Raw genomic sequence first — 11534 nt, 5'->3', positions numbered from 1 at the left:
ATCCGACCCCGAGCACAGGGGTTGCGGGAGCGCGGCAAGACCTGGGTGACATTGCGCCGCTTACCGTGGTCTGACAGCAACGCTTGCTCGAAAACATCGCTGCAAGAGGAATCCAGGACAGAGCCGTACCGCTGGGACCAACCCTCCAGCTTAGCATAAGTGACAAGCTCTGCGGGCTCCCTGCCAAGGGTTGAGCTGCGCCGTGCCGTGCCGTGCCAGCCCGGCCAGGGCAGACTGGCACCCAGCTGGGCGGCGGGGAAAGCCGCAAGGCAGCGCGGAGGGACAGCGCCGCAGCCCCGGCTCCCAGCCGAGCGGAGCTGGAGAGAAAGGAGTGGCAGCCTGGACAAAAAAGGGCTTTTTACTGCCAAGAGCTTGCTCGCTGTGAGCCGACATCCGTTTTGGAGATGTTAGGCTGGTGCGCATCGGTCCTGGGTGGGAAGAAGCGAACAGGCTGTCTCTGGGCGCGTCCTGCCTCGGTTGGGTGCCTTGCTCTGGTGTAGCAGCGGGAGAAGAGTCTGCATCGTCCCCCTCCTCTCAGGCAGGTTGGGGCAGAGCAGGCAGGGGTACCCCAGAGCTACCTGGGCCGCCCCCGTGGCCAGAACAAGCCCGGTGGGGCCATCGGGGCCGTGCCAAGCCGCGATACTGTCATAGCGCAGTACGGTCTGGGGGCAGCATTAAGTTGTGACGCACTCGGTTGGAAACATGCAGTTGGGAGATGCTCGGTCGCTGCTTCCCGCGCTGTGGGGCTGTGCTGGGAGGGATAGAGGGGTCTGCTGTCCTGGGAGTAATAGTTGCCTGGGCAAGGAAGATTTTAAATATTTTAAAAGAGATTGGTGCAGCTTAGATGTTACTGAGTTGAAGGTATGGGGCTGGGATAGGCAGCTGTCCATTACTGACTGCAGCAGGGTGGAAGGTGATGCACAGGACACTGTCCCAGTGGCAGCCTATTCTACAGGGAAAAAAGTCTGTTCCCAAGTCACTCTGCTCTGTGCACACTGGAGCCCCTCTGCAGTGGAGGGGAGGAGGGACACACGGGATGTGCGCAGCAGGGGCTGGTGTGTGCCAGGTGATGAGTTGTTCTTGAGCATGGGTTGTGCGTGCTGTACAGGCAGTGATGGTGTAGGGGGGGCTGCCAAGGTGAATTGGTGACCCAACATAGGCACAGTTCCATCTAATGTCCAGCCCTGATCTGACCCTGCTGTTTGTATCTGCAGAGCTGGGGTGGTCTGTGTGCCTGGGGGACCTCACAGAGCTTTGTGGCTGGGTGTAGAGAAGATGTTTTGCTAAGGAAAAGTTGGGGAAAGCCAGCAATTGACCTCTCATATTGAAATGCTGCCATGCACAGAGAGAGGGAGAATGACTGCAGGGAGGGTGTTTGGTGGCTGTGAAGTCTGTCTTGAAGAATGTCATGCACCCGTGGATGGTCACAGGTCTGGCAAGAGGAAGGGGAGCCTTGACATGCACAGGGCATCTTGCTGTGCAGAGAGCTGAGCACTGTGTTGTTTAGCACAGGAACTAGCAGAGTGGAAAGGGGATGTGTCTGTAAGAGTTATGATGCATAAAAGAGACACTCCAGATAGGGTTAAACCCTTTATCCAGATACCTAAATTTCTGCATTAACCTTCATCTGTTACTTGAGTGCTGGGTTACAGCCCTCAGTACAATCCTGTACCACAGCTGTGTCCAGGCCAGCTTGTTACCCAGCTCCCCAAACCACCACTGAATCTTGCCTCTGGTCTGGTCTGAGCTGAGGAGTTGAAGGGGGCTGTCTTCTCCCTGCCCTGCTCACATAGGGCTGTCCCCAGCAGGGCTGGCACTATGGCTGGGCTGGAGCATCAGAGCCACCTGCCTCTTGCCCAGTGCAGCCCCTCACCTCTCCTTGAGACATTTGCTATAGCAGGACTCCGGGACATCCTCTCAGCCTGCTTTTTGGGAGTGAGGGCACCAAAGAAAGATGTTGTTGATTCAGTTAGAAATCCCACTGGGACAGTATATTCCTAGGTCTCTTCAGTATTGCGCATGTCTAGGGCAGAGCTGGCTGGCTGGCCTGGCATGCTGCAGCAGTGAGCTCATAACCCAACAATGGCAAAAAACCCCAACCATGCTTGGGGTCGTCCATAGTGGCATTTGGCCAGTGCCCAGCTTTCTCTTGGGTAACGCTTGCAAGCGCAGAGATACCAAAAGGTGCTGTCCGTTCGGCCCAGCAGGAATCAAACCACAGAGCAAAGAGAACCTGGAGAGAGGGACCTGCTGGTTTAGTGTCTCTGGTCTCTGCTGACATGGTTGTGAGTTAGGCTTCAGGAGCCTGCATATCCTGTGCTTCCCCAGCAGAAACAGTCTGTACACCAAAGAGCACAGAGTTCAGTGGACTGACGGGCAGTTGTTCTGGTACAGTACCAGAACAGCAGGGTGGGCATTGTGGCTGGAGTGCATCTTCTCAGCTAAGACCTGGGCTGAGTCCACCAGCTTTGTTCTGAGATCGGTGTTGGCTGGGGTTGGCGTTTAGCCAAGCAAAGTCTTGGCAGGATTTAAGTGTAGACATAAAGCTTTGCATTGTCCTCTCAATCCCCACAGTCTCCCTATTTGCTTCTCACTGTTTCCCTGCACAGGAGTGCTGAGCAAGCCCTGCTCCCTGACTCTGAGTTGGGGTACTTGGCAGCCCCTGCTGGACACGGGCTTGGTGGCATGCTGTCAGGGCTTGTAGCAGGGCAGCTGGAGCTTTTGAAAGCCGCAAGGCTGTTCAGCCTTTGAATTACTCGCCGACAGAGCCCAGGTTTTTGTAATGCAGTACTCTGCCAGGCTGTTATCCGGCAATGTGCCATCCAGAATTACTCCTCGAGCATCTTCTGGTATCACTTCATTCACTCTGCATTTAGCAGCAATCCTCCTGCAAGCCCTGCATGGGGCTGGGGTCCTCTCCAGTGTTGCACCTTACCCTGCCCTCCAAAATCCCAGCTCAGCTGGCTCACATCTCCCTTCCTTGGGGGCAGGGAGATGACACCTCTCTGTATTGCCACTGAGCCAGGTAGAAGCCAAACCATGTGTCCCATTCTGCCCACTCTTTCCAAGGTGCTTTTCTGCTGTTTTCAGTCCCCACTTCTTTGTGCTGTTTTTTTTAGTCTCCTTTTTGTGTCCGTTCGTTTTCAGCATTTTTCAGCTGCATCCGTGGCAGTGAGTAAGATCCCTTCCCTTCTGTTTCCCATGGTGACTCCTTATCATCTACATTGCTCTGAGATGCCTGCTTACCCCCCTGCTCCACTCCCAGGTTATGTTCTGCAATTTGTGTTCTGGATTGTGTTTTTCCCTCCAGGCTCTTCTTTAAGTCTCTCTTCTCCTCTTGCTACCAGCCCACTGATGGGTACCTCCTGCTCACAACTCAGCATCCTGCCCCTCCAGCACTGGGGCTGCGTGAATGGGGCTGGAGTCAAATTTTCTCTCAGGCTCTGAGGCCATAACCCCTCTATAGGCATCCTGCCTTCCCAGGAGACAACTGAACCCTAGTTTCTGCCTGCTAGACTAGGACAATCCCTTCCCTCCTCTGAGAAACAAACTGGTGCTATTGCCAGCATTTCCCCAGCAGGAAAGTGCAAGAGGAGCTGGGTTCCTGCTCCGTCCTGGCTGCTGTGCCTCTTGGGAGTGATGGATGTCCCTTCCCCAGACACCGCTGGGGCCTGTGTGCTGGCCAGCATTCCTAGGCTCCTACACGCCTCCAGTTGTACTTTCTCAGCCACCAGCAAGATCTCTCAGCAGCAGTCTCCGGCCCAGTGATGGATGTTGACAGCTGCATGAACAGCCTGTGCAAGACTCAATTATTTTCCTCCGAGGATGATGCCTTCCAGATCGTGCTCCAAAGCCCTCTGTGAGCACTGTGTTGAAACCCTCTCTGGAGCCTCCCTGATTGCAGAGCTGTGCTGAGCACTGCTGGCTTGCACCCAGCTTGGACCAAACAAACACTTGGGAGCAGGGCCCTGGAGCACCCTGCTGCAGGCAGGCTTGTCTTGCTCCTGTGCTGAAGTACGGGCATTGGGTCCTGCTTTGTTCAGCTTGGTGATGTTTGGGTCCCCAAGGAAGGAAAGGTGCTTGAGGGTGCTGGGGAGGGGTAGGGCCAGGCCACAGCCACTCCAAGCAGCAACAACCCACCCTACCTTGACCAGCCACAAGGTCCTCTGGGGGCCTCATGAATGACAGCATGCCAGGGTCTCTGCCAATGCCATGCTGAAGTCTGTCCCAAAGCTGAAGTGTGCTCCTGCGAGAGCAATGCATTGCTGGGGAGTGCTGGGTGCTGCCACGAGACCATCTCTGCTAGCCCAGGGCAGGTAGCTGACAGCAGCAGGGTTGCTGGCTATGGTCTGTTGTGTCATGAAGCTGCTGAGGGCCCTGGAGCAGACTGAGGTCCCACTGAGCGGCGTGAAGGCAAGCGCCATCAAAGTCCGTCCCAAAAGCTTGCTCTCCTTGGACTCAGGCCTCCTGAATGCTGTTGCTTTTACCAGCCTGGAACACATTGTAGTGGGGAAAAACAGCTTTCCCAAGCACTTGGAAATGTTTGATGTGCCTCACCATTATGCTGCTAATGCTGTGGCACTGTCACAGGGAGGTAGAGTGGAAGGGAAAGAAAGGAGAAAATGCCAGGCCCATCCCCAGCACCATGCCTGGGATGTGCTTGGGGTTGCAGGTCCCATGGTGCCCAGGAGAAGCAGTATCTACAGTGATGTCAGTAACCCTAAAACAAGGTCCACCAGCTAGTCCAGCCAGGACAGGGCTGGATCAGGACAAACTGACGGGGGATTACCTTAACCTCCAGTACCCTTGAGCCAGTCTGGTGCGCCTTCTTTGTTCCCTGGAGCAGCCCCCCGTCTTGGCACCACTCTCCTGCTGACCCCCCTGCTCTTCTCTCTGCAGGCACTGTACGGCTCCATCAAGAACGAGAAGCTGCAGTGGGCCATGTAAGTACCCCCACGGGAGGTGCTGCTGCCCGGCGCTGGGCAGGCAGTGAGGCCACCCAGCCCCAGAGGCCCCACGAGCCATGATGCTGCAGTGCAGGTGCCCCTGTGATGATTTGGGAAGGAGAGGGAGCTTGGGATGGACTGGGCTGGGGCTGCAGGCAGCGTACCCCTGGCTGCCCTCAACACCTTCCCCAGCATGCTGAGAGAAAGCCAGCTGAGGCCAGCTTCCTGCGGCTTTGGTGTGGATTTGCGTCTTGGTGGCCATGCCCGTGGTGGGAGTAGGCAGGCTCTGGGGGTGCTGTGGCTGTGCCGGGGCCCCACAGGGTGCCCGCACCCTCGCCCACAGCTGCCATCTCCAGCAGCAGAAGCGGCAGCGCCTGCGCTGCAGGGATTAATCAGCCCAGTGGTACCCAGCGCTGAGCGATGCACTCGGCCGCTGCCATGGAGACGCCGGCAGATGCTGAGGGGTTTAATTAGCAGCGAGCGGCTGAGGGAGGGGGGAGGCAGCAGCTCTGGGCTCCCACATCTTCGTGCAGGCTGGGGGGAGCAGCACCAGTGCAGCCTGCCCACAGTGAGGGGCCGTGGCCTGGTGGGAGAGAGCTGCCTACATACTGCCCACACCTGCTCCTGCCCTCAACTGGTACTGCCTGAGGCCTTCCCACCACAGTCTCCCTGCACCCCTTCACTTCTGGCTTGGGGCCCCATAGTCTGGCTGCCACCCTGAAGGTGTGGGGACCACAGCCTGAGTCTCTCTTTGTGGGTGAGTTCCATTCTAAACCCTTCTTCCGACCAGCACCATGGCCTGGGGAGCCCTGGTAATGCCAAACCCTGGGGTGCTGCTCCTCCATGGCTCCTGGCTTATCAGCCTGGCTGGTGTCAGTCCCATCCCTGGCCAAAAAAAGGGCTCCTCATTCCCTGGGGTAGGCAGGTGCCCCACCCTGATTTGGCAGCAGACACCGCAATGCCCTGTCTTTTGAGGGGCCAGGCATCACCTCAGCTGCCTAGAGGGACAGGGGCACATGGGCATGGCTGGGTTTGGGGTGCTCACCAGTGGTGGTGGGAGACTGCTCATCCTGGCCTGCTTCTCCTGGCTTCCCTTTCAGAAGCCAGGTCTAAAAGTTGGAACAGCCAGTGGGGAACTTGGTATTTGCTGTCCCCAGCAAAGTAACAAACTCTTTCCCCACCCAAATTTGTGATTGTCAGAGATGAGGAGGAGCTGAGAAAGTCCCTCTCGGAACTGGCAGACCCCAACCCAAAATCCATCAAGCGCATCAGCAGCTGCAGTAACCCCTTTCTGGACTTCTCCCAGGACTCCAGCATTGCCACCTACAAGCACGGGCTGTTAGTCCGCAAGATCCATGCTGATCCTGACTGCAAGAAAAGTAGGTGCCGGGGAGCCCATGGGAGGCACTTGGGGCAAGAGGGCACCAGTGAGCTCCAGAAACTAAACAGAGCTAAGCAGGGCAGGAGTCACTGTATGATGTCTAATGGTAGCAGGTAGCATCATGCCAGGCTTCAGCATCAGCCCCCTGTGTCCTCTCTGTCTGTATGTGCCAGGCATAATTCAGCCCTCAGGCTGGGGAGCTGGAAAGCTTCTCCCTGCCCATTTGCCCCCACCATCAGGGCCAGGCAGAGGCCAAGCAGGCGGGCAGAGCAGCCCCTGCCCACAGCACTGGGAAAAGCTCAGGCAGGGAGGTGGGCTGGGGTGGGATTCCAGAGGGCTGCATCCCTGCCACAGGATTGCAGGGATGGAGGAAGGTGTCCTGTGCTGTGATAAACAAGACACGCAGTAGGCTGCTGCTGGTTGGGCACTGCCAGGCATGTTCACCGTATTCCCAATAAAATCCCCTCTAAGCCCTGGCCATCTAATGCCGCCTAGATCTGATTAGATGCAGCCGCCCTCCAAAGCCAGCATTACCTGGCAGGCAGCACCGCCTCGTCCCCCGCCCTAGCGGGGAGGCAGTGGTGCATCCCAGCACAAGCAGCGAGGCGGGAGCGCGGCGGGCTGGCCCCGGGAGGCGGCAGGGGCCCCCTGCCAGCAGCACCATCTGCCAGCCACGCGGCCGGCACGGGCTCAGGTGCGCGGGGACAGGCCTGGCGTGCTGCCCGTCCCGGGGGCGGGGGGACGTGCGTCGTGGCAGAGCTGGCTGGAGGAGGATGGGGGTTGCCTTCCCCCCACTAAATGCTGAGGATGATGTCTGAGCTGCTCTCTCCTCCCTGGCAGCACCCCGAGGGAAGCGAGGCTGGAAGCCCTTCCATGCCATCCTGAAGGGGATGATTCTCTACCTGCAGAAGGTAGGCAGCAGCAGAGCCACCTGTGTCTGCACCAGGGAGAGGGATTGTCTCCAGCCCAGGGGTGGGGCATGGCAGTCTCCACAGCTGTGAGAGGGGCTCCAGCAAACAGCATGGCCTAAGCAAACTCGGCACCATGCATGCTTGAGCCATTGCTTGGGGATCTGGTGGCAACCCTGTTCCCAGGGTGGCTCAGCCTGAGCAGTGAAAGTGGCTGCTGACTGAGAGCCCTGCATGCAGGGGGCTTGGCTGGGGAGACAGGGGGCAGTGGGGTCTTTGCCCACTTGCTCCTGGGTGGGGGGTTGGGCTGGACATCCAGTTCCCTGCAGGCATACATGCTGCCCAGCTGTGGGCAGTAGGGAACAGCCCCTGTGTTATTGCCAAGCCAATGCACCCAGGTTGTGCAACCTCTCCCCAGGGGGGTAGGATGAGTTGGAAGCAGAGCCCGCAGCTGGCTGGTGGAGGGTGGTCTCTAAGACCTGCCACTGCCAGTGCTAATCTGCAGTACCTGAAACCCCACAGAGCTGACTCATGGTGGGCTGCATCCCTGAGCTGGCTCTGAAACTCCCCATGATTTGCAGGAGGAGTATAAGCCAGGGAAGGCGCTGGCAGAAGAGGAGCTGAAGAATGCTATTAGCATCCACCATTCGCTTGCCACGCGGGCGTCTGACTACAGCAAGCGACCCAATGTCTTCTACCTCAGGACAGCTGACTGGAGAGTCTTCCTCTTCCAAGCACAGTGAGTCCCTCAGGATCACTGGCTGGGCCCCACGCTGGGACACAAGGGCTCGTCTGACTGGGGGGTAGGGTGGGATGGGGCTTAGGGCCACATTGCTCTCTCCTGTCTTGGCCCTTTCTGGAAGGAAAGGGACCCGGTGTCAGTGCTGAGCTTTGCTCAGCTTCTCTTCTTCTTACCCTGCTGGGCACAGGATTGCTGGGGGCAGAGTCCCGGGTGCCACGGCTGGCCAGGGCCAGGTCTCGGGGACTTGGATCTTGTCTGCAGGGCAGATCTCTCTGTCTTTGGCACAGACAGCCCATCTGTGGTATGGCTTTTTTCCTTAGGAACCCGGAACAGATGCACTCGTGGATCACACGCATCAATGTGGTGGCAGCCATGTTCTCTGCACCCCCTTTCCCTGCAGCCATCGGCTCCCAGAAGAAGTTCAGCCGCCCACTGCTACCCAGCTCGTGCACCAGGCTGTCCCAGGTGGGCCATGGTGTGGGGGCAACCGTGAGCATGGGACAAACCCCCTGGGTCTCCCAGTGGCACTTTCCCCTGTGGAGGGACTTGTGTGGTGCCATGCTCCCCACTGCCTCCCAGTGAGGTGCAGGGCCGAGGGATTCACAGAGCAAAGGGGTACTGAGGTTGTGGGCAGACAGTGAGGTCTTGTTCCCGGCAGTGGGGACCGGAGTCAAGCAATAGTTAGACCATGGAAGAGAACATGGTCCCACACCACAACCTGCAGGGTCCTGCCAGGGACCTTGAAAGGCAACTGGCTGGGGGGATTAGCTGGCACTCGTGCATGCCAGGGCAGATATTCATAGAGCAGAAAGGATTTAAAAAAACCACCAGCCTAGTTTTAGAGGGATTAAATTCTTCTGCTTTAAGACTGCAGTCAGCCCCTCCACAAGGTGAGAGCAGACAGCCCCCAAGGGCCTATGATTTTGCCTGCCATTTAGAAAAAAAAAATCAAACCCAGGAAAGGCAGCTGAGATCTTGGCTGGACCTATAAGGGGAAAAACCTATTCTGTCCCTGGCCAGCTCACACTACGAGGGGGATAGACCAAGGCACTGACATGGTGTCACCCTTCCCCAGGAGGAGCAGGTGAAGAACCACGAGACCAAGTTCAAGACAATGTCAGCAGAGCTGCTGGAGCATCGCTCCTCACTGCCTGAGAAGAAGGTGAAGGGCAAGGAGTATGAGGAGCTAAAGCAGAAGGAAGAGTACCTGGAGTTTGAGGTGAGCTGGGAGATACCCCCCTCTACCCTCAGGCCCTCTGCCCCTGCCTGCTTGACTGTTCTGAGCGATGGGTCCAACCCATCCCTGTCAGATGAATTGCACTGTGTCATTGCCACGGTCACAAGCATTCCCCTGCCCTGGGATGCTGGCTGGGATGGGTGGGGCCACGAGCACCCCCTGACATGGGGATGCTGTGCAGGGGACAGTAACCAGCTTGCCAACCTCTCTCTCTGCTGCACTGTGCCCTCCAGAAATCCCGCTATGGCACCTATGCCATGCTGCTGCGGGCCAAGCTGAAGGCTGGCTCCGAGGACCTGGCAGCATTTGAGTCCACCCTGTTTGACACAGCGGGTGGGGAGGATGATGGCCTGAAAAAGTCCCGCTCCAGCCCCTCGCTCAACGCAGAGCCCTCCAGCACGGCCACCAAGGTGAAGCGCAATGTCTCAGAGCGCACTGGCCGCCCCAGCCACCCCCAGAAGTCCTAAGGGAGGGGCATCAGCCGCCTGCGCTGCAGCTCCATTCCTGCCCCCCCAGCAGGGGGGTGGGGGCCGTGTGCCCGCCGAGACCCTGCATGTGTCCGTCTGTTTGCGGCACAAGCTAGAGGGCGTGACAGCCCTTCTGCAGCCGCCAGCACCAGCCATGCAGGGCCACGGCCCGTCCACCGGAGATGATGGCAGAGCAGGACAGTCCCTGGTCCTTGCCTGCAGGAGCTGCCCGCACCATCGGCCCCATCAGACTTGTTCCTGCCCCTCCTTGTCCTGCATTTGGCTGCAGGACCTACTCTTCTGCCCCGGGAAAGGGGAACAACTGAAACCCACCTGCTGGCCTCAATTCTTCAATGGTTTTAAAAAAAAAAAAAAGACAAAATTGCAGCAAAACAAAGCCAGCGGCTGCTTCTTCTCCAGCTCCGTCGTGCCATGGGGGTAGATAGGAGGGGGCCAGTCCTAACCTGTCCCCTCTTCTGGGGCTGGTGGCCAGGGAAACCAGGGCAATGGCACCTGGTCCCCTCCCTGCCACCTCAGTCACCTCTGCACCCTCCCCGCTTTCTTACAACTTTTGAACAGTTTTTGTGATACAGTTTTGCACTTTTTAGTACCAGATCGAGCTGACCACCAGGGAGGTTTTTTTGGGGCTACTTTTGATGCTTTTTGAGAACTGTTTAAAAAAAAAACAAACAAACAGAAACTCAGCCATTTCCTGTAGGCACTGCATTCTGGGGAAAAGAGGCTTTTACAAGGACCTGGAGCAATCCAGCTCCTCCCTGCCCTGCAGCAAGCTGAGCATGGGCTCCTGTGTGTGCTGCTGCTGCCTGCTTCCCCAGCTCCACTTTGGCACCAGCAACCCTTTGGGGAAACAGCCTTGTGGCTGCCAGCAACAAGGAGGCAGCCTTGGGATGGCAGCACCCATTGCTGCACTTGTGGCTGAATGGGATGCTGATGGGCCGGTGCTTCATGAACCCCATTCCCCCTTGGCAGCCTGGACAGGCCCTGTTTGCCATCTGGGAGTGATCATTGTCCTTGGGGCATGTTGGGCAGCAGTGTATAAGTACTCCCAGTGGGGCAGTGACCCCTGGAGCCAGGGCTGACATGTGGGTCCCCACTGCCCTATGGGTCTGGCACAGGCTGGAGCCAGCTTTCCTTCCCTCACCTCTTCTCCAATGCATGGCCAGGGCCTCAGAGGCTGCCAGGAAAGCCTGGTCTGCAGCACTGCAAGGTCCTCAGGCTGCAGCAGCAGTGATGCAGCCCCTTCCTCAGCCATGGGCTCCCTCCTTGCCAAGGAGTGGGGCAGGCTGGGGTGGCCTCCACCACTCCAGGGTGGGCTGAAGGATGCTTGTCCAGAGCAAGGTGCAGGTGATGGAGCATGGCTTCAGGATTGTCCAGAAAGGGGTCGGGGGACAGCAGAAGGGCTGTGAGCAGGGGCACACACGCAGTTCTCGGCTGCCTGGGACCTGGCTGGTTTCAGCACTGACTTTGCGAATGTGTCAAACTTTTTATTCTGCTCTTTTGAGTCTATTGCAAAAACAAAACAAAACAAAACAAAACAAACAAAAAAAAAAAAAGAAAAAAAAAGAAAAAAAATCCACCCTTGCCCCAGGTGGCTCAGGGGGGGAAAAAACCTTTGTACAGCTTCTCTCGGTTACTGAAGTAAAACTCGCTCTTCACTTCTTGTGTGTGCTGTGGTTTCTTCCCCACAGTTGGGAATAGCCCTGGCACAGAGGGATGCTGAGAAGGGGCTGGCAGCTGTCTCCTTGCTGCCAGACTCCCAGACTGAGGCAGAGTTCAGCAGGGTTAGTGCCCACTGACTCACGGCTGGGGCTGGAGAGAGGGAGGGCAAAGGC

General features: G+C 57.6%; 1 protein-coding gene across 3 annotated transcripts in view; it reads left to right on the top strand.

Moving 5' to 3' along the window:
- The window catches only part of PSD (pleckstrin and Sec7 domain containing), a 34909-nt gene extending 24853 nt beyond the window's left edge, over positions 1-10056 (top strand). For all 3 annotated transcript variants that reach the window (XM_029958504.1, XM_018069086.3, XM_029958503.1), the window contains 7 exons: positions 4900-4943; positions 6147-6325; positions 7168-7238; positions 7817-7974; positions 8298-8442; positions 9053-9196; positions 9448-10056. In XM_029958504.1, the coding sequence (XP_029814364.1) occupies positions 4900-4943; positions 6147-6325; positions 7168-7238; positions 7817-7974; positions 8298-8442; positions 9053-9196; positions 9448-9681 (975 nt within the window). In that variant the 3' untranslated portion in view covers positions 9682-10056. The remainder of the gene's footprint in view (positions 1-4899; positions 4944-6146; positions 6326-7167; positions 7239-7816; positions 7975-8297; positions 8443-9052; positions 9197-9447) is intronic.
- Positions 10057-11534: the final 1478 nt, after the last annotated feature.

The sequence above is a fragment of the Manacus vitellinus genome, unplaced genomic scaffold (assembly GCF_001715985.3).
Source record: "Manacus vitellinus isolate BGI_N305 unplaced genomic scaffold, ASM171598v3 scaffold_15_pilon, whole genome shotgun sequence".
Classification (NCBI taxonomy): Eukaryota; Metazoa; Chordata; class Aves; order Passeriformes; family Pipridae; genus Manacus; species Manacus vitellinus.
Note: the sequence above shows the minus strand (reverse complement) of the source record. Positions and strands in the feature narration are given on the sequence as shown.